Here is a 25,644-nt window from a genome sequence, read left to right as displayed (position 1 = left end):
TGAATGTTACTACCATATTTGCACATAAATGTTTATCAATTAGTACCAATTTGATGGTGAGTACATGTGGTGCTTGTTTTTCCATTCTTGTGATACTTCACTTAGTAGAATGGGCTGTAGCTCCATCCAGGATAATAATTCTATTTGGTGTTAGTACTTATTTTCTCTTTTTCTTTAGAAGATGGATTCTTCACGTACCATCCATGGGTAGAGTTCAAGGGTCTTTGAACTTGGGTAGGAAAGCAATTACATCTTTATTTTTACTAAGCTCTAAATGAAATTTAGTATTTCTTCAGTTTTGACTGAATTTGGGATTTGTTTCTTTGTTTTTCTTTTTATAATTTTGTGGCATTTTAAAATGTGTTCCTCAAAAGTATTTTTTATTAACTTTATGTAAAGGATATCATGAGGTATGTAATCTTTTCCATAGAGTATTTAAACTCCAGTTTTTAGGGGACAAAGATTTTCTGGAAACTTTTTTGACAAAAAGTTAATTTAAGTGGTGACTAAATTAAAGTATTTTAATATTTAGACAGATATATAGTAAAATGTAAGCTTTGAATTTTTCTTTTCTTTTCTTTTTTTTTTTTGAGACAGAGTCTCTCTCTGTTGTCCTGGGTAGAGTGCAGTGGCATCATCATAGCTCACTGCAACTTGAAACTCCTGGGCTCAAGCAATCCTCCTGCGTCAGCCTCCCGAGTAGGTGGGACTACAAACATGTGGCACCACACTTGGCTAACTTTTCTATTTTATTATAGTAGAGGTGGAGTCTTGTTCTTGCTCAGACTGGTCTTGATCCTCTGAGCTTTAGCAATCCTCCCACCTTGGCCTCCCAGAGTGCTAGGGTTACAGGTGTGAGCCATTGCACCTGGCCTTGAATGAATTTTTGTGATACAATATTTCAAAGATAAGGGAGGGTTTTTTTTTTTTTTTTAAAGGTTAGCCCTTCTAGACACCCAGGAGGAATATTCATTTTACCTAAGTCTTGAAGGTACTTGAGGGTTTGAGAATTACTGCCTTAAATTTTAAAGCTACCTAAAGAAAGATTAGTTGAATAAATATCTAAGCAAAAATGAGAATGAGAATAGTGATCTGAGACTGAGAGGTTGGGAATTCCCCCTCTAGGGCACTCAGGAAGAGAAAATAGGAGTTATTCATCAATACTAAAGAAACCTGTAAACCTTAAGTTCTTTTGCGGGGAGACAGGTTCACTTTTAGAGCTGATTTTCCAGTTACCTTAAGGCCCAGATATTTTTTCATAAATGTCTGAATTCTGGATAGAATCTCTTTCCCTATTAAATATCCCAATTAGAGATGGGGAAGAATATTGACATCAAGAGACCAGACAGATTAAGAAAAGGGCTCTTGTGGATTTGCACAATTTTTGGAAATTTTATGAAACACATTCTAAGTGATAGAAATGCTATAGCATGCTATGTGGCTTCAAGGAATTTGTTGTCTATTGGTATATAAGTAATATGGAAATGAAATATTTAACATTTAGAAGTTCAGAACGAGTACAAGATAACACCAGAACAAGGAAATTTAGAATTGAAAGTCAAATGAACACATATAGTAAGAAGCAGTGTGACTTCTAAGAAAACTACATATTTTATACAAAGGAAGCTGATAGAACAAATGCCAAAATAAGAAAAGGAAACACCACACAATAAATTTAACAGCAACAAAAACCATCCTGCAGGCCTCTAGATACTTGCTGTAATTTCTATAGGCTATGATGCTGTTCCATTGTTAAGATGGTTCCATTGAACTGAAGTTCAGTGATTGCTGTGTAGTAATTATAGTGTTACCGTGCATATATTAAATTCATTATCTTTGAGCTTGACACCTCAGCCCTTGAGCCCCTTGCACTCCCAGCCTTTGTTGTGGCACTATTACTTACTTTGATACAAAATGGAAATTTGAGGCTCATCCTTTATCAGTCTTCTGCCAGATTTCCTATACGCTAAGAAATCAAATGCAGATTACCAAATCTAAATCTTTGTTCTCATAGACTCATCAGCTCTGAACTTTTATAGAAGTGTATATATTAACTAGTTTTTCTATCTTTTGCTGTGATGCTTTCCTACTCAGTCTTCACCTTGCAATCCAAATTGGCTTTCTCAAGTGCAAATTTTATTGTCACTCATATGCCAAGAACTTTTCCTTCTCCTTCAAGATTAAAACTCATACTTTTACAACATTACATAAAAGCTCTTTCCTGATCTGGCCATTGTCTATTCCAACTGTAACAGTTTGACAACTCTGCCATTATGTTTTATTTCTTCTATCTGAAATCTTTTCCACTTTCTTGTTCTTCTGGAACTCTTTCATTATTCAGAAATAGGTGGGGAGCTATGTTTTATTTGTTCTTAGTTTTTAATTATATAAGTAATGAGTATCTCTTATAACTCAGAAAAGTCAGATAAATCAGAAGTTGGAGGGGGACTTTATGTATTTTTAAATATGGATTTATTTTCTTTGCCACAAACTTCATGAATAGAGACTGATCTTTCCCTTTCCCTTTTCCCTTTCCCTTCCTTTCCGTTTTTTTTTTTGTTTGTTTGTTTGTTTGTTTGTTAGTTTCTTTTTTGAGACAGAGTCTCGCTCTGTCTCCCTGGCTAGCATGCAGTGGCATGATCATAGCTCACCTGCAGATTAGTCAGTTTCCTTGGATCTGACAAAAATGAGGCTAGACCTCAAGGGCCTGAAAGCCTGATTTTTATTCAAACCTAAGTTTGTGTACTGTTCTCTGAACTATAATTTTTAAAGTATAGATATTTTCTGCTATTACTTGTGTCATTGCTATGAAAATGGTAATAGAGATTTTAAGTACTGACAATTTGTGGGAGTATAACCTTCTGTAGAAATCTCCAAATTTTCAAGTCAGTTGGTATTTAACAAACATTGTCAGGTGTTGTGCTGAGTATCAAGGGGTATAGAATAATAAGACCCAATTTATCATAATACAGACTAAGCTGGGAAAGAAACCACTGCCATAGTTACTATTACAGTATGCTAATTACAATAGCCATCTGTGCTGTTGGAAATATTTTTGCATTTTTTTTGAAGGCTGAGAAACATACCTAGGTGATTCTAGCTACTCATCCTCTTTTTGCTGATTGTGTGCCATGGGCCAGGCGATGAACTAGACTGTGGGGATTAAAAAAAAAATTAGTGTCAGCAATCAACTTGCTCCTGTTTTATGTCCTAAACATATGTAGGGAGCTCTTTAAACTTCACTCAACAATTTCACCCTGAGAAGATTTTCCATTTTTGACTCTTTAGGCATTTTTAAGTGGTATTTTTAACATATAATAGAAGAAAACTGTGATGACCTATGCATAACTGCACTGATAGAAAAGAAAAAAGGAGAATGTAGATGTAAGCAAAGTCAGATAACCCCAACTGATAGCAAGTAAACGCCTACTCCCTCTCTCCCCTCAGGATAGAAACCAACTGGATATCAGACTGAGACGGGGGTGGCGGGGGCGGGGGGATAGATGCATGCCTGCATGATGAGTGCGTTGCACACCGTCTGGGGAATGGTCATGCTTGAAGGTTGAAGGTGCTGACTCGGGGAGGTGGGGGGAGGGGATGGAGGTATGACTACATGGTGTATGCTAGGCGCACTGTCTCGAGAGTGGACGCGCCTGGGGCTCTGACTCAGGGGGATGGGCGGGACACGGACAATGTATGTAACCTGAGGTTTTGTACCCCCATGAAGAGCTGAAATAAAAAAAAAAAAGATAACCACCATTAATATTAATAATTTCTTTTATATCCTTTTAGAAAAATTCTTAAATTTTTAAATAATGTGGGTAGTACTTTTGTCCCAGAACATATTTGCAGTCATGTATCACTTATCAATGGGGATATGTTCTGAGAAATGTCTTTTTAGGCAATTTTGTCATTGTATGAACATCATAGAACATACTTACGTAAACCTAAATGGTGTACCCTACTATACACCTAGGCTATGTAGTATTTGCTTCTAGGTTACAAACCTATACAGCATGCTAGTGTACTGAATAGGCAGTTGTAATGCAATTGCATTTGTGTATCCAAATATATCTAAACATAGAAAAGGCACAAAAATATGGTATTATAATATAATCCTATGGGACCATAGTTGTATATGCCATCCATTGTTGACCAAAACATTGTTATGCAGTATATAACCATTATTATATATTTTCATTTTATCTCTTGATAGTAAGATATGGTAAAATACTTGATAAAACATATTTTGGTAATCTGATTTTAAAAATAAAATATGTTAGCATTTGTGCCATAGCTCTGTTTTAGTAGAAACTTGTTTTATAGTCTGGTACATTTGTTACTCATAATCTTGGGCAGGACCCAAAATAGAGCCACATTTTATTAAATACCTCATTTTGGTAAGCTTCTCTTTATTTCCATTTCATGGTTATATATTTCGTGAATTGTCAGTTATACCCTTAATTTTTTTCCAGTTTGGTTGCTAGTAGTAGCTATCTGATTTGTTAATTACAAAGAATTGATTCATTAAATTTTACTCTCTGTGTGTGTGTGTGTGTGTGTGTGTGTGTGTGTGTGTATTTAATTTAAAATATTTTTTGTAGAGGTCTCACTTTGTTGCTGAGGCTGGTCTCAAACTCCTCCCGCCTTGGCCTCCCAAAGTACTAGAATTATAGGTGTGAGCCACCATGCCTGGCCTTACTGTTAATATATTTATCTTAAGTTAAAAAAAGTAAATTATAGCAACAAAAGGTTTGGAAAAAGCTACAATGTGTTTGTTTTATAAGTAAAATTCATGATTATGAAGACTTGAGCTTCATTTGTTTTACTTCACCTTCTAATTGACTTGCTTAAAGAAAGTGATTTACTTCTCAATACTGGATATACCATTTCTACCCTTCACTTTTACATTATGACTGTAATGAGATCACATTTAATGCATGGCTCATATCTGCATTTTTTTTTAAACATGATAATGCTAACACAGACATGAACCATGTTTTTTGAGAAGACAGATGTTCCTTTTCCTAAAAGAAAAGAATAGTAATTTAGTTGTTTAGGATAGTGGAAATCAGAAATATTTTTAGTGTTTTCTTTATCTTCATGCGTGTGTATTTTTAAGATATAAAATGCAGACATATATTCCTATCAGTTTCTTTTTATCATTTTTTTCCTAGGGTTTTTTACCCTTGAAGTCAATCAATATACTGAATTGTTATTTCAGTAAAGCATATTAGGATGGCAAGGAGAACATTATAAAGTTAGTAATAAAAACAAATTGAAGCAATAATGAGATTATTAAAAACACAATTCCTTCTATTAATATAATTTAAATTTCAAGGGTCAAGATGCAGAGTTTGATTTATAGTGGGTCATTCTGAGGAAGAGGGGGTTACTGATAGAATTTTGTGTGTTTTTTTGTTTGGTTTTTTGGTTAGAGAAAATTAGTATGTAGTAATGTACTCTAAAATAATTATGTGGGCTTAGTTAAAATATAGATCTTATATTAAATGCACAGTTCTTTTAGTAATAATGTAATCCATATTTTTTCCTTCTCTTGGTTAATAAAAGCTCTTTAAATTCCGTGTTATTTGTAGTTTATTTTCATCTTCACTGTTGAGCTTTGTGAATTTTTTACGTTTGGGTGCAGTATCTTGATTCTTTTACCTAAAAGCACTTGTAGAATATCTCTTCAGATAGACTATTCCAGGAAACAGAGGAAGATTTGCTGTGTTATTTGACATGTTGTGAGTGATGAATGAGCTCAGGGACAAAGGCAAATGAAGGAGAGATAACAAACTTGAAGAACTGCAGAGGTTGTATTCCAGTTAAGTGTGGTAGCACTGGATTATCTAAATTTAACAGTATTTGTCCAAGCCAAAGAATTTTGAGCTATTTTCAGCTGCACTATAGTAAACTTTTATTAGAAGCATGTTTGGCATTAACTGACATATTTTGGCAACTTTTCATAGCATCTGGGTCTCATCTAAGTAGTATATATTTGGGATTATTATAGATGCCCACTATCCATATTCAGTTTTGAGTGTGGAATTTGCCATTCCCATTAAGAGGTACCTATGTTTGTCTTCTGGGTCTATACCTTTATATGGCTACGTTTTATATGCAGAAGAGTTATTCTTCCTTGGCTACTAAACTACTATTTTCTTCTCTAACCACCAAACAACAGTATGTGTTGTACATTTTTAGATAAAACATCTAAAGGAGGTATTCCCTTCCTGACCAAATATATATGAACAGTTTTTACTTGTGAAAGTCTTTGTTTCACCTTGACAGATTTTGAAATGTTACTTTGATGACATACTTTCTGTTTCTTACTTCAGATTAATTCACACAGCTACAAGCCTTTATAATTACCTTTTACATTTCATGTTCATATCTAGTTAAAGTTTTATTATTCATAAGCTATAAATATAAATTATATATTCATAAGTTTAAATTATCATGTTCTCCTTGATTACTTATATTGGATACAGTCAAGTAGAAACATGACTACTTGAAATTCTAAGTAAAATAGCATAACAACAGTCATTTTATCTTTTATCATTATGTGAATTTTGATACATATTTTTCTATCAAAACAAATATCTACGTTTTCTAAGATACGGTCAAAATGTGTTTTTTACCGCCAATATATAACTGCCACACAATGGTATGTATCTCATGGCTCGTTATGATTTTATTGAATAGAAATTCTTAATTGTTTTCTAACTACTTCGGATAAAATGTGCTACTAATGGAATATAGGGGAGCAGTTATTTGAATAGAAAATACTTGTCTCTTTTCCATATTAGGAAACAAGATTGTCCTCTGCCTTAATATAAGGTTTCTTTGTTCTGCTAGAGTATTGACAGCTCTTAAGAGCAGGCTTGTAGGTTGTTATCATCTCTGTTCTTGTACTCTTGGTGTAGGGTATTTACTTTATCCGGCATTTTCTCTTATCTCATGACTATTTGCAGATGTGGGATAGTACCAAAGTGATGAAGAGATAGGAACGTATAGCCAGGACAGTGCATTCTTTCATCTACAGTGTTGAATGGGATATGTGTAAATATTTACCTGGAATTACTTTTAGAAAAATCAATTTTATTGATACTATTTACAAACAAAACACACTCATTTTTAATAGGATCTTTGAGGTGTGATTTACATATACTGGAATTTAACCTTTAAAAATATGAAAGATTAAATTTACATAAAATGTGATAGAGTTTTGGAAAAATGTATACAGTGCTAGTTGCCTATTATCTGTGGGAGATATGTTCCAAGATCCCCAGTGGATGCCTGAAACTGGGGATAGTACCAAACTCTCTATATACTGTGTGTTCCTATACATATATACCTATGATAAAGCTTAATTTATAAAGTAAGCACAGCCAGAAATTAGCAATAATTAATAATAAAATAGAACAATTATGACAATATGTAAGCATTGCTACTCTTGCATTTTGGGCCATTATTAAGTAAAATAAAGGTTACTGGAACACGAGCACTGAGACACCAAGACAGTTGATCTGATATTCAAGGTGGCTACTAAATGGATAATGGGCCAGTTGCTTATGCAGTGTGGATATGCTGGACAAAGGGATGATTTATGTCCAGGATGTGACTGAGCAGGATGGTGCAGGACTCATCATGCTGCTCAGAATGTCATGCAATTTGAAATTTATGAATTGTTTATTTTGGAATTTTCCATTTAATATTTTTGGCCACAATAGACCATGTAACTGAAACCATGGAAAGTGAAACTGCGGGTACGGGGAAACTACTATGTAGTCATGTTATGACAACAGTAGTGTTTCTTTGGGTGTATGTTCTACCTTCTAAAGATGGGAGCTTAGATTGAGACCATTTACTTTTTCTAATTTAATTACTTAGGACTTTAACTTTTCCTCTCAGTACTGCGTTAGCTGCATTCCACAAATTATGATATTTTCATTTTCTTTCAGTTCAACTGATGTATTATTTAGAAGTGTGTTATTTAATTTCAGTAATGCCAAAAAATGGTGGTATTTTAATTTGAACTTCTGTATCTGGATTAAGATGCATTATTATTTCAAATACGATCAATTTATAACATGCTTCATTGTTATTCAAGCCCTACTTCATTAGCTTTCTCGAAATTTTTGTTGTTTTACTGCTTTATTTTTTCTTTAGATTTAGGAAAAAACTACCTGTAAAATCAATACCTCATTTTAGGAGTACACTTTTTTTTTTCCCCCAGTCTTCCTATGATTATTCAGATAGTCTGTCTCAAGAGGTAATTTTGGTAATTGATATTTTCTTAGAAAGTTGTTCATTTCATCTAAATTTTTAGATTTATTGATATATATTGCAATACAATTTTAAAGTGTTCTTTGAGTAACTAGTTTTAAATACATAGTTTCTTAAGAAATGTATATCTGTACATACAGACATGTATAGTGTCTTGCAGCTATTCAACTTTGTTGTGAAAGCAGTTAGGCAATATGTAAAAGAATGAGTGTGAATGTATTCCAACAAAACTTTATGTGTCACAAAATGTATTTCTTTTGATTGTTTTCAACTGTTTAAAAATATTAAATCCATTTTTAGTTTGCATGCCATGAAAAAACAGACAGTGAACTGGACTTTTCAATCCCTGCTCTACTTGATCTTTCTATCTCAGAAAGCTCACTGGAGCTTGAATGGCTGCTGAGGGACTCTTCCTACCTGTGAGATTTTACATTATTTGAGATTTAAAGCAAGTACTGTTTCAAAACTAGTAGTAACTTCAATAAATAACTGAAGTTAATGCCTCTGGCGGAATTTCAGATCATCAATTTAACCAACCTGTTTTATTATTATTACTGTTATTTCAGTAGATTTAGGGGAGTTACAGGTGGTTTTGTGTTACATGGGTTGTGTAGTGGTGAAGTCAGGGCTTTCAGTGCACCCATCACCAAAATAGTATACATTGTACCTGATGGGTAGTTTTTGATCCCTCATCCTTCTCTCACCATACCCCCTTCAGAGTCTCCAAAGTCCCTTATACCAATTTGTGTGACCATGTATACCCATCATTCAGCTCCCACATATAAGTGAGTACATGTGGTTTTTGTTTTTCCATTCTTGAGATACTTCACTTAGGAAAATGGCTTCCAGTTCCATCCAAATTGCTGTGAAAGCCATTATTTCATTCTTTTTGTGGCTGAATAGTGTTCCATGGTGTGTGTGTGTGTGTGTGTGTGTGTGTGTGTGTATACACACAACACATTTTCTTTATCCACTCATCAGTTGATGGGCATATCTTTGCAGTTGTTAATTGTGCTGTGATTAACATATGAGATCATATGTCTTTCTGATATAATAATTTCTTTTTCTTTGGGTGGATACCCAATAGTGGGATTGCTGGATCGAATGGTAGGTCAACTTTTAGTTCCTTGAGGAATCTCCATGCTGTGTTCCATAGAGGTTGTACTAATTTACATTCCCACCAGCAGCGAATATGTATTTTCTTTTCACACCATCCATGCCAACATCTATTGTTTATTGGCATTTTAAAATGGCCATTCTGACAGGGGTAATGTGGTATCTCATTGTGGTTTTAATTTACATTTACCTGATGATTAGTGATGTTGAACATTTTTTCATTTGTTTGTCATTTGTGTCTTATCTTCTGAAAAATCTTCATGTCTTTTGCCACCTTTTAATGGTTTTTTTGTTGCTAATTTATTTGTATTCCTTATAGACTCTGGATATTAATCCTTTGTCAGCTGTACAGTTTGTGAGTATTTTCTCCCATTCTGTAGGTTGCCTTATTTGCTCTGTTGATTATTTCTTTTACTGTGTAGAACCTTTTTAGTTTAATTAAGTCACATCTGTTTGTTTTGTTTTTGTTGTATTTGCTTTTGGGGTCTTGGTCATAAATTCTTTGCCTAGGCCAATGTCCAGAAGAGTTTTTCCTACATTTTCTTCTAGAATTTTTATGGCATCAGGGTTTACATTTAAGTCTTTAATCCATCTTGAGTTTATTTTTATGTATAGTGAGAGATAGGGATACAGTTTCATTCTTCTGCATGTGGCTCTCCAATTTTCCCAGCACCATTTATTGAATAGTGGGTCCTTTCCCAGTGTATGTTTTTGTCTGGTTTGTTGAAGATCAGTTGGTTGTTGATGTTTTATTTCTGGGTTGTCTATTTTGTTCCATTTATCCATGTATCTACTTCTATACTAGTGCTGTGCTATTAATATTTTGGTTACTATGGCCTTGTAGTATAAAGTCAAGTAATGTGATGCTTCAGATTTGTTCTTGTTCGTTAGGATTGCTTTGGCAATTCAAGGTCTTTTTTTATTCCATATGAAATTTAGGACTTTTTTCCTAGTTCTGTGTAAAATGACATTGGTATTTGGATGGAAATTGTATTGAATCTGTAAATCATTTTGGGCTGTAAGGACATTATAACAATATTCTTCCAATCCATTAGCATTGGATATTTTTCCATTCCTTTGTGTCATCTATGATTTCTTTCATCAGTGGTTTTTAATTCTCCTTGTAGAGATCTTTCATCTCCTTGCTTAAGTATATTCCTAGGTATTTTATTTTATTTTTTTGCGTCTATTGTAAATAATATTGAGTTCTTGATTCTCAGCTTCACTGTTCGTGCTATATGGAAATGCAACTGATTTTTACACATTAATTTTTTGACCTGAAACTTTACTGAATCCATTTATCAATTCTAGGAGTCTTTTGGAGGAGTCTTTAGTATTTTCTAGATATAAGATCATATCATTGGAAAACAAGGATAGTTTGACTTCCTCATTCCTGATTTGGATACTCTTTATTTCTTGCTTTTGTTCAATTTCTCTGGCTAGGGGTTCCAGTACTATGTTGATTAGAAGTGGTGAAAGTGGGCACCCTTGTCTTGTTCCAATTCTTAGGGGGAATGCTTTCAACTTTACCCCATTCAGTATGATGTTGGCTGTGGGTTTGTCATATATGGTTTTTATTATTTTGAGCTATGTCCCTTTTATGCCTAGTTTGCTAAGAGTTTTTATCCTAAAGCAGTGCTGGATTTTATCAAATGCTTTTTCTGCATCTACTGAGATGATCATATGGTTTTTGTTTTTAGTTCCATTTATTGATTTGTGTATGTTGAGTCATCCTTGCATCCCTGGGATGAAACCCACTTGATCATGGTGAATTATTTTCTTGATATACTATTGGATTCAGTTTGCTAGTATTTTGTTGAGGACTTTTGCATCTGTGTTCATGAGGTACATTGGTCTGTAGTTTTCTCTTTTTGTTGCATCCTTTGCTGGCTTTGGTATCAGGGTGATACTGGCTTCATAGAGTTAGTTAGGGAGGATTCCCTCCTTCTTGATGTTATGTGCCAGTTTCAGTAGGATAGGTACCTGTTCTTTGTAAGTCTGGTAGAGACACCTGGCATGTGTACAGGCAGTATGGCATCTGCTGTCTCAGCTCAGGTCTCTGTCAAAGGGAATGATCCTATGCTGCAGCCCAGTGATCTGCTCCCAGGAAGCTCTCAGTTTGCCAATGGTAGCAGCGCCTAGGTTCGTCACAGTAGAAGGGCTCTCCAACACATTGGGATCTGGCAGACTGCTACAGGATTGAGAGGAGAAGAAGCAAACACTCTGACCTACCATTTCTGCTTGGTTCCAAATCCCTCAGGAGTCAGTCTGTGCCAAAATTTTGTTCCTTATCATTCTACTCCACATCTTCTTCCCATGGGATCTCTGGTAAGGGTAGATTCTGTCATCGTTCCTTCAGCATTTCACCTGGGCTATGCTTTCTCACCTGAAACTTTTTCTTCTATTTGGGACAATCTAGCAACCAATGTCTTTAGTCAGCCATCTCTCCCTACCTCCCACACCCCCTGGGAAGTAACACTTTACTTGTTGGATCATGGAGCAGTGTGAGGAGTGGCCTGGGCTATGGAAAGCACAGTTAAGAGGGTTTGAATAGTGGTTAGTTACCAACCACAGTGAAAGTACTTCAGTATTGTAATGACTAACATCTGTACTGGTCATGCTGGCTGATTATTAGCCTTTGTTGTATATTAGGCAAGGGAAAGAAAGAAATTCAGAGGCAGGATCTCTGACTAACCTGCTCTATGACACCATGTGTCATTTACACTCAAAATATCTCTTTATCTGAGAAGATATGTATCCTGTTATTAATATCAACTGATTTCTATCCTTAGTCTACTCACCCTATCTTCCTTATGAAACATCTAATCCTAATATTACTTGACTATCATCTTAATTTATTTTGTTTGTTTGTTTATTTGTGGCAGGGTCTCTGTTGCTCAGGTTGGAGTGCAGTGGCATGATCAGAGCTCACTGTAACCTCAAACTCCTAGGCTCAAGCCATGCTCCTGCCTCAGACTCCTGAGTAGCTGGGACTACAGGCACATGCCACCATGCCTGGCTAATTTTTGTATTTTTTTGTAGAGATAAGTTCTCACTGTGTTGCTCAGGCTGGTCTTAAACGCCTGACCTTAAGTGATCTTTCTGCCTCAGCCTCCCAAAGTGCTAGGATTACAGGTGTGGGCCACCACAACCAGCCAGTATTTTGGTTTTTTTTTTTTTATAATGTTATTTTTTAAATTATTTTTATAGATTTAGGATGTGCAAGTACAGTTTTGATACATGGATATATTGCATCATGGTGAAGTCTGAACTTTTTGTGTAACCCTCTCTCTATTAACGTACATATTACCCATTAGGTAATTTCTCATTCCATAGCCCCTTTCTGCCCTTATGAGTCTCCAATGTCTATTATTCCACTTTCTATGTCCGTGTCTATACATTATTTAGCTCCCACTTATGAGTGTGAACATGTGGTATTTGACTTTCTGTTTCTGAGTCATTTCACTTAAGATAATGGCCTGAGTTCCATCACGTTGCTGCAAAGGACACAATTTTATTCTTTTTTACAGCTGAGTAGTAGTCCATGGTGTGTGTGTGTGTGTGTGTGTGTGTGTGTGTGTGTGTGTATATATATACATATATGTATATACATACACAGAACATTTTCTTTATCCAGTCATCACTTGATGGACACTTGGACATTTAGGTTGATTCCATATCATTGCTATTGTGGATAGTGCTGTGATAAACATACCAGTGCAGATATCTTTTTGATATAATGATTTCTTCCTGCTGGATCAAATGGTAGTTCTATTTTTAGTTCTTTGAGAAATCTCCACACTGTTTTCTATAGAGGTTGTTTAAAGAGTTAATCCAGGGCTGCTTGATGTCACACAATTAGTAGTTTACTCAGAAGTAGTCCTTGTTAGTAGCATCTTTGGAAAATAAAGGATAAAAATAGTATTGTACATTTGAATTCTCCTAATGTTGCTTTGTGGTGTTTATACAGCATCTTCTAGCTTGCCAAGGAATTTATGTTTCTATTTGAAATCAGGTTCCTAGAGCTGCCTTAACAAAGTACTGTACCACAAATGGGATAGCCTAAAAACAGAAATTTATCGTCTCACAGTTGTGGAAGCTAAAAGTTGGAAATTAAGGTGTCGGCAGAGTTGGTTCCTTCTGAGGGCTATGTGGGAGAATCTGTCCCATACCTCTCTCCTAGCTTCTGGTGTTTTACTGGCTTGTAGATGTATCACTCCAGTCTCTGCTTTCATATTCATGTGGGATTATCTCTGTGTCTCTTCACATGGTCTTCCTTGTGTGCATGTTCAAATTTTTTCGTTTCTATAAGGACACCAGTCCTATTGGATTAGGGATCACCCTAAGGACCTCATCTTAACTTGACTACATCTGCAAAGACCGTATTTCCAAATAAGATCACTTTCTGAGGTAGTAAGAGTTAGGGCTTCAACTTATATTTTTGAGGGCACACAATTGAACCCATTATGCCAATGTTAAAAAAAATGTTTGTTGTTATTTCAGTGGTAGAAATTTGAGGATATTTGTCACATTAGTTTTTATTCTTGTTGATTCATTTTAAGTATCTGAAATTTTTCTTAAAGTCTAAACAGATTTTTTCTAAATGGTATAATTTATACTGGAGAACAGTAATCATACAAATTACCTGCTTAATGGATAGTCATATTTTCTACTTGCTGAAAACATTTGTCATTTTGAAATTTTAATGTAATTAAATGATGATAGGATGCATGACAATTTGAAGTCTGAATTACTACAGATATCGCTTTTATTTCCTTGTGGAAACTGTCCTGGTAATGTTTGTTTAGTTAGGTTGTGGTACATTCCTTTATTGAACTCTTTCCTTAGGCAGTGATTAAGCTCTTATTTCCAGAAAGCTTCTACACCACAAGATAATGAAAATAAAATCTTATATATAGTATTATAATTAGCCAGGTTAAATGTCCTATTATCATCAATTCTTCATTAGACTTGTACATTTACTTTGGAACTTCCTTGAAATTCTTCAAGTTATGTTGTACTCACAAGTGTGATTTCAGATAGTCTTTGAAAAGTTGAAGCAATTTCTCTATTTTTTAAAGAAAATCATTGGGAATATATTAGATGGTATATAAATATTCCTTTGGATACTTTTAGCATACTAATAGTGTAAACATGTTTGTGCAGGTTTTGACCGGATCATCTCGTCAAAGTTATTCACCTGGCTATCAGGATTTCAGTAAGTGGGAATCAATGTTGAAAATAAAAGAAGGACTTCTAAGACAGAAAGAAATTGTAATTGATCGGTGAGTCTATTTTTTTAAATTACTAAATATTTCAGGCACACAGAAATGTAGATTAATGAAACAATTACTTCTGTATCCACTGCTTAGAGTTTTAAGAACTAGAACCTTACAAATACATTGATGGTGCATGTTTTCCCCTCCCCACTCCCAATCTTTCCAAGAACTACTGTCATAACTAAGGGCTTGTATGTCTTATTTCTGTGACCTTCTTCATTCACTTAGTGAATTATTAATATTTTATTATTTGGAATCTCCTCTCTGTTCTGTATACATAGCAGGTTGTCTGCAGTGCTCATGGACTATCACAGCTACAAGATAGTGTCTTTGTGTTTTACACTTGGGAACTATCAAATTGGAAAACTACTTTAAAGTATAATAGTAATCTCCTTTAAGTATGTTAGGTGTGAAGCCACAAACTATGAAGATAATGATTTATAGTTAAAAATTATGGGAGTTTTACAGGACATTCCAAAGTTTCTGAATATTTGAGTACCTAAGCTTTGAAAAAGAAATTCATTTGTACTTAATACAGTTCCCTGATTATTCTGAGCAGTATACCTTAATGTTACTTAATCATATTGTCTTTGATGTAGATTGGTTCTACATCATTTATGTATGCTTTTGGGATAATTAAACATGTTGTATATCATGGTAATTGGGAAATAGTTCTAGGAGGCTTTTCTTCATAATGCTAATCATTGCTTATTTTTGTGTGCTTGCATGGGATAAAATAGTAGACATTTTATCTTTAAAATTCTAATTCAAATGTTAAATGCATTTAATAGTTGAAATTTCAAAAGGTTTTTCTTGGAAACTTAGCAGTATTAAAGGAAGATCTACTGGAATATGAACTAGATCATAGACGTATGGACTTTCTTGTTCTCCACAGTGTCCCCAACATTTTGAAGAGAATTTGACATGCAGTATATACTTAAAATTTGATACTTCTCTTGTTGATAAATGAATAAAGATTGTAGAAAATAGTTTGAATTGATTTTAGAAAAAAGCTACTTAAAAATATTAGCTGTTTCTAATACAAGTAAATCTTATATATGAATAGGTACATGCCCAGCTGTGTATGTATTTTTAACACTTATAATTTAATTCACTGTATATACTTGAAATTAATAGTTTTTTTAAACATACCATTGCAGAATTTATTAATATGGATCTGTTCTCCCTCAGACAGAATCAATTAGCTTTTATTATTTTTTGAATACCATTCCATTGGGTATAAGTCAATAGGAAATGTAGAAAATTATTGACATATTCTAATGAAATGTATATTTTTAAATTGTGTATATTGTAGAAGGAGACTAAGGAAGAATTTAAAGTAATTCAAGTTGCTCAGTTGGCCAGTTCTTCAGCTAGGCTCATTCATACATCTCTGGTAGTGACGTGTTGGCTGGGAGCTGGTGGCCTAGAATGGTGGCCACAGCTATATGGCTTGTCTTTACTCCATGTGGTCTGTCATTCTACAGCAGGCTAGTCTGGGTTTGTTCATGTGGTGACTGAGTGGGATTCTAAGAGTGAATGAGGCATACAAGGTCTCTTGAGGCATTAGGTTCAGAACTGGCTCAATGTCACTTTTGTTACATTCTGTTGATCACAAGGCCAGCAGACCTTGCCTTTAGACAGCATGAGCAGCAAAGTCACTTTGTAAATGGGGCATTAATAATACAGGGAGGGGAATAATTGAGGTATTTTGGTAAAAAAATCTACCACACCCAGTATCTTAAATAATCTTTGGTTTCTTTATAAGTTTATTGTAAATTTTTTGATAATCAATGCATTTGATATTGCATAAAACAGTAGAAGAGAAACTAGCAGCTTTTGTTTCAAAAGCAGCATAACTAGTATTTAAAAGTAAAAAAAAATTTGTGTATAAAAATCTCTGTAACATATATATTACTTAAAATTAGAACCAAATGTATAACATTTCTGTTTTTTGAGGAAGTAGATTAGACTAATGGCCTTTAAAATGTTGATGACACATGCAGAGGCTATTTCAGAGATAGAATTGATAGTATTTGGTGTCCAATTGAATGGAACTGAGTGAGGAAGCTAAGCTTCCTACTTTGGGATGTTGTGTGTTGATGATACCTTTCAAGTCACTTAACAAAAATTATATGTTGGATATTATTTCTGAAAATATCAAGTTATCCACAATAATTGCATGAGAAAAAAACTTTTTTTTTTTCACATTGCATGTAATTTTTGTAGTAGACAACTGGATAATTAGATCAAAGCAGAGCATATGTTTGAGAAAAATGACTGTTACCTAAACTGTGTTCCTAAATTTTCCCCATCTCATGAGAAAAAGCATATATTACAGATTAATTTCAGAAACAATTCAGGAAAATGGGAAACCTAGTTTCTCATTCTTTTTATCTGCCACCATAGCCATTTAGGTGTTTCCTGAGTAAAGTGCTTAACCTTCTGCATTTTAATCTACTTATCTGCCTGGGTAAAGGAGTTTCACTACTTAAACAAGAATGAAATTTTTTGAAAATTGATCTCATAGAAGTAAAGAGAAGAGAGGTTACTAGAGTTTGGGATGGGTTGTGGAGAGTGTAGAATAGAGAGAAGTTGGATAATGGTTATGAAATTACAGCTAGATAGGAGTAAGTTCTAGTGTTATATGACACTGTAGGGTAACTATAGTAAGCAATAATTTATTGTATTTTTTTCAAATAGCTAGAAGAGAGAAATTTTAATGTTACCAACACAAAGAAATGATAAAGCCTTGAGATGATGTATATGCTATCATGTATATGTCATATCATGAGATGAGCTGATGATGCACTGTGAATCATGAATTTCTCACTCTGGCAGTTGGCAATAGGCAGTATTCCAGGCCCTGTGCGAGCTTCAAGCACTCTTCCCTCTGATCTTTTTGGTTGGCTCTCTCCCTCCACACGTACCTTCAATGGTTTCTTCATGCATGTATTAATTAATATTCAACTGAATTCTCAAGGGTCACTCAGCACTGTGAACTATAGCTGCATTGGTTTCTCCAGCTTCCTAGCCTTGTGCCATTTTATTGTTGTTCTGTCTCAGGGAGATCACTCACTCTGTTCTAGGGGTTGACAACTCTCTGAGCAGTAAACTGGGGCAGTTATGGGGCTTACTTCATTAGTTACCCATCTCTCAGAGATCACTGTTCATAATTGCCTGATGTCCAGTGTCTTGAGAATCCTTGTTTCCTATATTTTATCTTTTTAAAAAAAAAACATTTTTCAGGCAGGAGGGCAAAACCAGTCCCTGCTACTCCATCTTGTTTGACAAAGGAATTTTTTTTTTTTTTGGTAAAGCTTTAAATTATTTGAAAAGTGTTATATAACTAATCTCTCCTAACTTACCTATTTCCTATTTAATGTTTTCTATGTGGATTTTCTTAGAGGTTGGCACATTTCTTAAAAAATAAAAATGACTCTAAGTAGAGAAAGGTCTTTGATGCAGTCTGAAACATATACTCTAGCTAGTTCCAAAAGTTACTTTGTAAGTAGTATTGGAAAACATAAAGCTATTTGTTTACTCACATTATATGATATCTTGAAAACTCTCTCTCCCTCATAAGTTCATTATGAAACTTGTTATTCAGTTTTTGAAGGTGAGAGATACTGCATACAAAGCTCTCAGCATCATGCCTGACACTTAATAGTTTAAAAATTTTTAAGGATACATATTCACACAAGTTAAATAACATGGTTAAAGTAGGCTATGAGCTGCTGAAGACAGATTTGAACTTCAATGTGTCTGGTCCCAACATGAGGTTATATTACTAAATGAAATGTCAGAGCTATACAAAGATGGAGATCTGTCACTGAGTGAATTCTTCATCACTGGTGATATTTATGTGTAAACCGTGTAACCTGGGATGTTTTAAATAAGATGCAGGCAGAGAATGGCAATTGGGCTAGATTATCTTTATAAAACTACTTTCACCCCTGACAATGAGATTCTCAAAAGGTATGAAGTATTGAACAGAATTTGTATGAATGTAAATAATGATTTTTAGGGTAATGGCATTCTAGACTGAGGACGAAACATTTATTAGGTTAAATAACAAGAAGAAAGAAAGCAAAGCATGACTTAGTTAGAATCTAAGAGAATTATTCTACAAAAGATTGCATTCTACAGAATGCTGGCAGTACTGTACAGTATAAATAAACTTTAATTCCACATATAGTACTGTGGTTTAAAATAATTCCCTATTACGATTTTTAAAATTGATAATACTTTTAAACTCTTATGTAAAATTGTTAGAATACTAAACATTCTGATTTTAATCACCCATGGAATATTACTCAGCTATAAGAAATAACGGTGATACAACATCTCTTTGGTTCTCCTGGAGAGAGTTGGAACCCATTATATTAAGTGAAGTATCCCAAGAATAGAAAAACAAGCATCACATGTACTCACCAGAAAATTGGTTTCCCTGATCATCACCTAAATGCACATTGGGGAATGATAGCAATTGGATATCAGTCTGAGGTGGGGGGTAGGGGGAGGTGATGGGTATATGCCTACATGATGAGTGTGTTGCGCACCGTCTGGGGAATGGTCATGCTTGAAGGTGCTGACTCAGGGAGGTGGGGGTTGGGGGGAGGGATGGAGGTATAACTACATGGTGAGTGCCAGGCACACTGTCTGGGGAATGGACATGCTTGAAGCTCTGACTCGGGGAGATGGGCGGGACATGGGAAATATATATAACCTGAACTTTTGTACCCCCATAATAAGCTGAAATAAAAAAAAAAAAAGAAAAGTATATTCTTTATAATGTGACCTCAATTTATGTTTTTCAGGCAGAAGCAACAAATTACCCACCTACATGAGAGGATAAGAGATAATGAATTACGGGCACAACATGCCATGTTAGGACATTATGTAAATTGTGAGGATTCTTATGTGGCTAATTTGCAGGTAAGGCTACAGAGGATTTTGCAGTTGCTTTAGTAGTAAAGCTTGTGTTAAAAATATACTTGTTTTAAGTATATTTTAAGTCAATTTTTGAATTAATAGTGCATTCACATGGTTCATATTTATGTGTGGTCAAAGATACTGTCTTCCATCTGTCCAGTTCACACCTGCTACACACACACACACAAAAGAACTACTGTGATCAGTTTCTAGTGTATCCTTCAGAGTTGAGGCATATCACAAGCAGATATAAATGTATTTTATCCTTCTACATTTACAAAAAGTATCAGAATATATACTTATCTAACACCTTTTTCCTTTATATTATTAATACATAAAATTTTATAAACTACAATGATTATTTTCATATCTTTACATGGATAGCACCCTTTTCTTTTGCTTTTACAGCTACATGATTTTCCATTTTATGGTGTTAGCATGATTTATTCACTTTATCCCATACTCGTCAAAATTTGGGTTGTTTCCAATTTGAGGAATAATAATGCTGTGAAGAACAGCCTTTTATAAATATTATTTTGCTCCTGTGCAAATATTTTTGTAAGTTAAATTCTGAGAAGTGAAATCTCTAGGTTGTTGTATGACTTTGTGATTTTTATTGATATTGTCAAATTGCCATCCAGGAGAACACTATGTAAGACTCCTCCCTCTTTCACTCCCTAGCTGTCAACCATGCTAACAGAATATGTTATCAAACTTAGGGATTTTTGCCTTTCTACTAGGTTTATATAAAAGGCAAGGGGGTAGGTATTGCCATACAGTTTTAATATATATTTCTCTTAAGAGCAATGTTGGGCATCTTTTTATATATTTAGGACCAATTCACATTTCTTTTTCTATGAATTGTTTTTTCATATCCTTTTGCTTATTTTTTGTGTTAGATTTTAGGTTTTTGTTTATTGTTTTAGGAGCCATTTATATATAAAAGAAATTAGCTTTTTACCTGTAATTTGATTTGAATGTACTTTTTCCAAATTTATCATAATTTCTATTTATATTATTATTCCTTTCTCCTCTACATAATTTTTTCTACCATCAAGTGTAATTCTAATGAGTATTTTATAAATGAGTCTCACCTTTACAAATGAGCCCATTTAACAAAACAGTGATTAAACATCAACTGTGCTAAATTCTGATGTCATAAAAGTGAAGAATAGTTCTTGTGCTTATTGATCTCAAAACTTACAGGTGGAGAGACCATTTAGGGAAACATATTTATCTGTTTCTTGTCTATCTTATGTGTTTTAGAAGGGGTAAGGTAGTGTCTAGGCCCTAGGACAAGAAGTGTGAATAAGGTTAGTTTTGCCTCTAAGGAGAGTACAGTCTAATGGGAACACAGAGTTTGTGAGGCTTTATAACAAAATTTATGTGACTGGAAGCGCTACTTTCCCCAATTGTTACTCTTCTGTTTAAGAGTTTTTCTTAGGCCTGGTGCAGCAACTCACGCCTGTAATCCTAGCATTCTGGGAGACAGAGGTGAGGAGGATCTCTTGAGCTCAGGAGTTCAAGAGCAGCCGAAGCCCTGAACAAGAGTGATACCCCATCTCTACTAAAAATAGAAAAAATTATCCATGTGTGCCATGCCTGTAGTCACAGCTACTCAAGGGGCTGAAGCAGGCGGATTGCTTAAGCCCAGAGCTAGGCCGACGCCATGGCACTCTAGCCTGGGCGACAGAGCGAGACTCTATCTCAAAAAACTTGTTTGTATGTTTTCTTATATAAACTGTATAATTGGCTTATTTCCAAAAGAAAAAAAAACTGTTGGCATTTTTATTGGGATCAAATTGGGGCCCGATAACTTTGTGGTGGTATATACTTCTTTTTGTAGAAATTTTATTGTCTTCTTCATTAAAGTCTTTATTCTTAGATTTAAAAAACATCATTTTAAGTGGACTTTTTCCTCTTCATTGTATCTTCAAACATGTTTATAAATACTAAAGACATTTAGTATGTTAAAATCATGAAATATTGAATACCAAGTAACTATCAGATTTATCTGAGGCATAGGCATTTAACATAGAGATTCCAGCTTGCTTTTCATACTTTAGTTACTAATATATAAAAACACATTATAATGTGGTATCATCTATGACTTCTGTCACATGATAGCAAGGCTTTATGGTGCTGTACTGAGATTAATAGTGTACCTTTATTTAAAATTGGTTTTTCTATGCTGTGTAAATAGAATAATTTGCTTTGATAAGTCTTTTAGTAGAACCATTCATTCTATCTTTATAATTTTGTCATTTGGAATAAAAGTTTTACTTTAATTATGCAATTATTATTACTGAAAGTATGTAAAAATAGGTATCTGAATGATGAAGCAAATTTTTTTTGACACAGCATCAGGCCAGTAGAGGGCTCTCCAAGTCAGTCTGCAAGGACAGATAAAAAGATCTGGAAGGATATGGAAAAAGGGTTGTTAAAAATATTTAGAAGGATTTTGAATTATGCGCAGAAGTATCATTGAGAAATTTGATTTTAAAAGTTAAGGGATATTCATAAAAGGAAATAACAAGGAAAATCCTAAATACTATATGGGTATGATAGATATATAAGATAAACTTTTATCAGTAGGTAGATATAGAGAGAGCTAATAAAATGTCAAGGATTAGAAACAGATAAGGTGAAATATTTCTTTAGCAACAAAATTTTTACCTTGAATCTATGAACAACTTTATTTTTTATGCCTAGCATTTTGTTTATGCATATTTTTCTGGTCCATAGTTTGTTCTTCCTAATGCTATAGCACATTAGACAAAGAAAATTAGGCTTTTAATATTCTTTATATTCTAGAGTATAGTCAATTAGTAAAATAAAAATAACATTCTTCTGTGAATTTATACATAAAAAGCATATTCTTGAGAAAGAACTTCCATTTGCCTGTTAAAAACTTGTACTATCCTTGCAATTGTTTGACCTAAGAGGTAGATGTCAGTCCATAGGTAGAGAATGAGAACCATATCTTTATCCTAAAACCCAAAATTTCCTAAATAGTTTTAGTGGTAGAATTGGTAGAACCAAAGAGTGGTTTATATTTACAGTACACCAAAATTTCCATCTGTGGTTAACAGGTCTCCATGGAAAAAACAAAATGTGAAGGACACTTTTTTGTTTTTTTGTTTTTTTTTTTTTTTGAGACAGAGTCTCACTTTGTTGCCCGGGCTAGAGTGAGTGCCGTGGCATCAGCCTAGCTCACAGCAACCTCAGACTCCTGGGCTTAAGCGATCCTACTGCCTCAGCCTCCCGAGTAGCTGGGACTACAGGCATGAGCCACCATGCCCGGCTAATTTTTTTGTATATATATTTTTAGTTGGCCAGATAATTTCTTTCTATTTTTAGTAGAGACGGGGTCTCACTCTTGCTCAGGCTGGTCTCGAACTCCTGACCTCGAGCGATCCACCCGCCTCGGCCTCCCAGAGCTAGGATTACAGGCGTGAGCCATCGCGCCCGGCCTCGAAGGACACTTTTTTGTATTGTTAAGTAAAGAAGAAAGAGGTTTCTTCTTTCTGTATACACATGTGCTTTGGAAAGACCAGCCAAGTAATATTGAGTAATATGAAACTTTCTAAGCTTTACTGATGTATCATTTGTTTTTTTCTTTCTATTTTATCCTTTTATCCTGATTTATATCATTTTCCCCCTATTTTTCCTTCATCTATTTTTTTCTACCACCAACTCCTTTGGTTCTAATGAACATTTAATAAATGAGTCCCACCTTTACAAAGGAGCCTGTTCAACAAAACGTTAAACATCTAATGTGTTAAATGCTGGGGCTGCATAAGTGAAGAACAGTTTCTGCTTGTGATGGATCTCAAAGTCCACAGAGGGAGACTATATCAAAAACAAGTTTATCCATTTCCTTAAAAATTATTTTTCTTCACTATGGATTAGGTCATTTAGGTTCTAGTAATATAAATGTGAATGAAGTTGGCTTTGCCCTCAAGGAATGTGTAGTCTAATGGTGAACACAGACAAACAACGGATAATTGCAGAACGTTAGAGGTGCCCAAAATGTTGTATATGAAGTGTTTTGGGAAGCCCTTCTACAAACATATAAATTAGTCTTCCAAAGGTGAGGTCAGGCTTCCTGTAGGAAGGGATATCTAATCTGAGAACCTGATAAACTAAATTAATTTAGTCAGGTGAAAGGGGTAGCAATAGCGCTTGAGGCATAGTGCGCAGCATGCAAAGAGGCCCAAAGGAATGAGGGGAAATAATGCATTTGGAAAACTACAAATTATTCTGTATAGATGAGGCATAACATGAGAGTAGGGTAGTTGTAAGAGATGTGGGTGAAGAGGTAAGCAGGGGCCATCAGAGGTATCCGTCTGTTCCAGGTTTGCTTAGGATTGCCCCAGTCTGTGCCTGTTATACTAAAATAATTATTAATAGCACCCCCTGTCACTTTCCAAAGTATGCTACTTTGTTTACTCCAGTGGTAAATAGAGACTGGATTTAAGGTAGACTGAGGCAGGAAAACCAGTCAGGAAGCTATCTCAATAGTCCAAAAGTTAAATGAACATCTTTATTTAAACCTTTAATTTTAAAACTGTGGTGGTCAGGGTGAGACAAAGTGGCTCTTAAACACCTGTGCAATCAAGCATGGCAAATGAGCCAGATTTAGTGACTTATTTAATGTGATGAGTAGGAGAATGATTGCCTAGTTTCAATTCAACTATTGATGGAGACAATTGATTGATTTATAGTGTTAATGACCGTGAGAGAGGCTACATTAGGAATAGATTTAGAGGAGAAAAATAATGAATTAAACTTATAAATTGTAAATTTGTGGTTGAGATGAAGAATGATGCAGGTATAGGTGCCTGGGATAAGACAATTAGGTGTTAACTGTGTGGTTGTTGAAGCCTTGGGCATGCCCAGGTGATCTAGGGCATGTTCGTGCAATGAGAGGAAAATGGTATCCAGAATTAAAGATGGGGAACAGCAGTATTTTAGAAGGTAGTAGAAGAGCACAACTTGTGAAGGAGCATGGGGAGAGTTGTAATAGAAATGAAGGGAAAAAAGGATTCTTCCACAGAGAGGGAATACGTGTACGAAACTCAGAGAAAGCAGATAAAGGCTGAAAAGATGTTATTAAATGTAGAAATTAAAACATTGTGGCCTTAGACTTTTATCTTTCTGTGTGCTTAATTTCACATAGAGCTTCAACTGCAGCTTGTCTTGCTTCAAAACACATTTCTGTGATGCAAATTTGTTCATACACAATTGGTAAATAGAAGAATGATGTCACTGTAGTTTTCAAGTCTCATTGGTTCATATGTGCTTTGCTTTTTATTTATTTATTTTTTTGGTAAAGGCAAAGCATGTTAGAAGAATAGTGTGAATAAAATTAGAATCTTTGGCCAGCAAGGAAAAAGGTTTAGAGTCACCTACTACATTGACAGCAGAAGCCCTTTCAAGCTTCATTATAAGAAAATTGTAAAGGAGTACCTCCACATGGGAGCTCTTCCTTGAGAGGTGTCCTTCCTACTTTAGTGACTTTCACTTCATAGCAGGTTATGTTGCTTCCACCCACCTGCATGGCAGTCCCTGTATTATAACGTTCTACTTCTATCATCTCAATACTCACCAGACCTGCTCTGATTAAAATGACACCAGTATTCCAGGACAATGTTGAAAAGCAGTGGTAAGAGAAACATCCTTGCCTTCTTCCTGATCTTAGTGGGAAAGCTTTGAGTTGCTTAGCATTAAATATGATGTTAGCTATAGATTTTTTATAGATGTTCTTTATCAAGTTGAGGAAACTACCTTCTATTCCTAGTTTGCTCTGAGTTTTTAATCATGAATAGGTGTTAGATTTTCACAAATGCATTTTCTGCATCTGTTGATACAATCATGTGATTTTTTTTTTTCCTTTAGCTTGTTGATGTGATGGTATACATTGATTTTCAAATGTTGAACCAGGCTTGTATACCTGGGATATAGTCCACTTGGTTGTGGTGATTAGTTATGTTTATACATTGTGGGATTTGATTTGCTA

General features: G+C 34.7%; 1 protein-coding gene across 1 annotated transcript in view; it reads left to right on the top strand.

Annotated features, from left to right (window-relative positions):
* The window catches only part of CEP85L (centrosomal protein 85 like), a 108,035-nt gene that overhangs the window by 44,792 nt on the left and 37,599 nt on the right, over nucleotides 1-25,644 (top strand). The window contains exons 4-5 of the mRNA XM_045544256.1: nucleotides 14,575-14,693; nucleotides 19,508-19,625. Of these exons, the coding sequence (XP_045400212.1) occupies nucleotides 14,575-14,693; nucleotides 19,508-19,625 (237 nt within the window). The remainder of the gene's footprint in view (nucleotides 1-14,574; nucleotides 14,694-19,507; nucleotides 19,626-25,644) is intronic.

Source organism: Lemur catta, chromosome 2 (genome assembly GCF_020740605.2).
Source record: "Lemur catta isolate mLemCat1 chromosome 2, mLemCat1.pri, whole genome shotgun sequence".
NCBI classification, from domain to species: domain Eukaryota; kingdom Metazoa; phylum Chordata; class Mammalia; order Primates; family Lemuridae; genus Lemur; species Lemur catta.
Note: the sequence above shows the minus strand (reverse complement) of the source record. Positions and strands in the feature narration are given on the sequence as shown.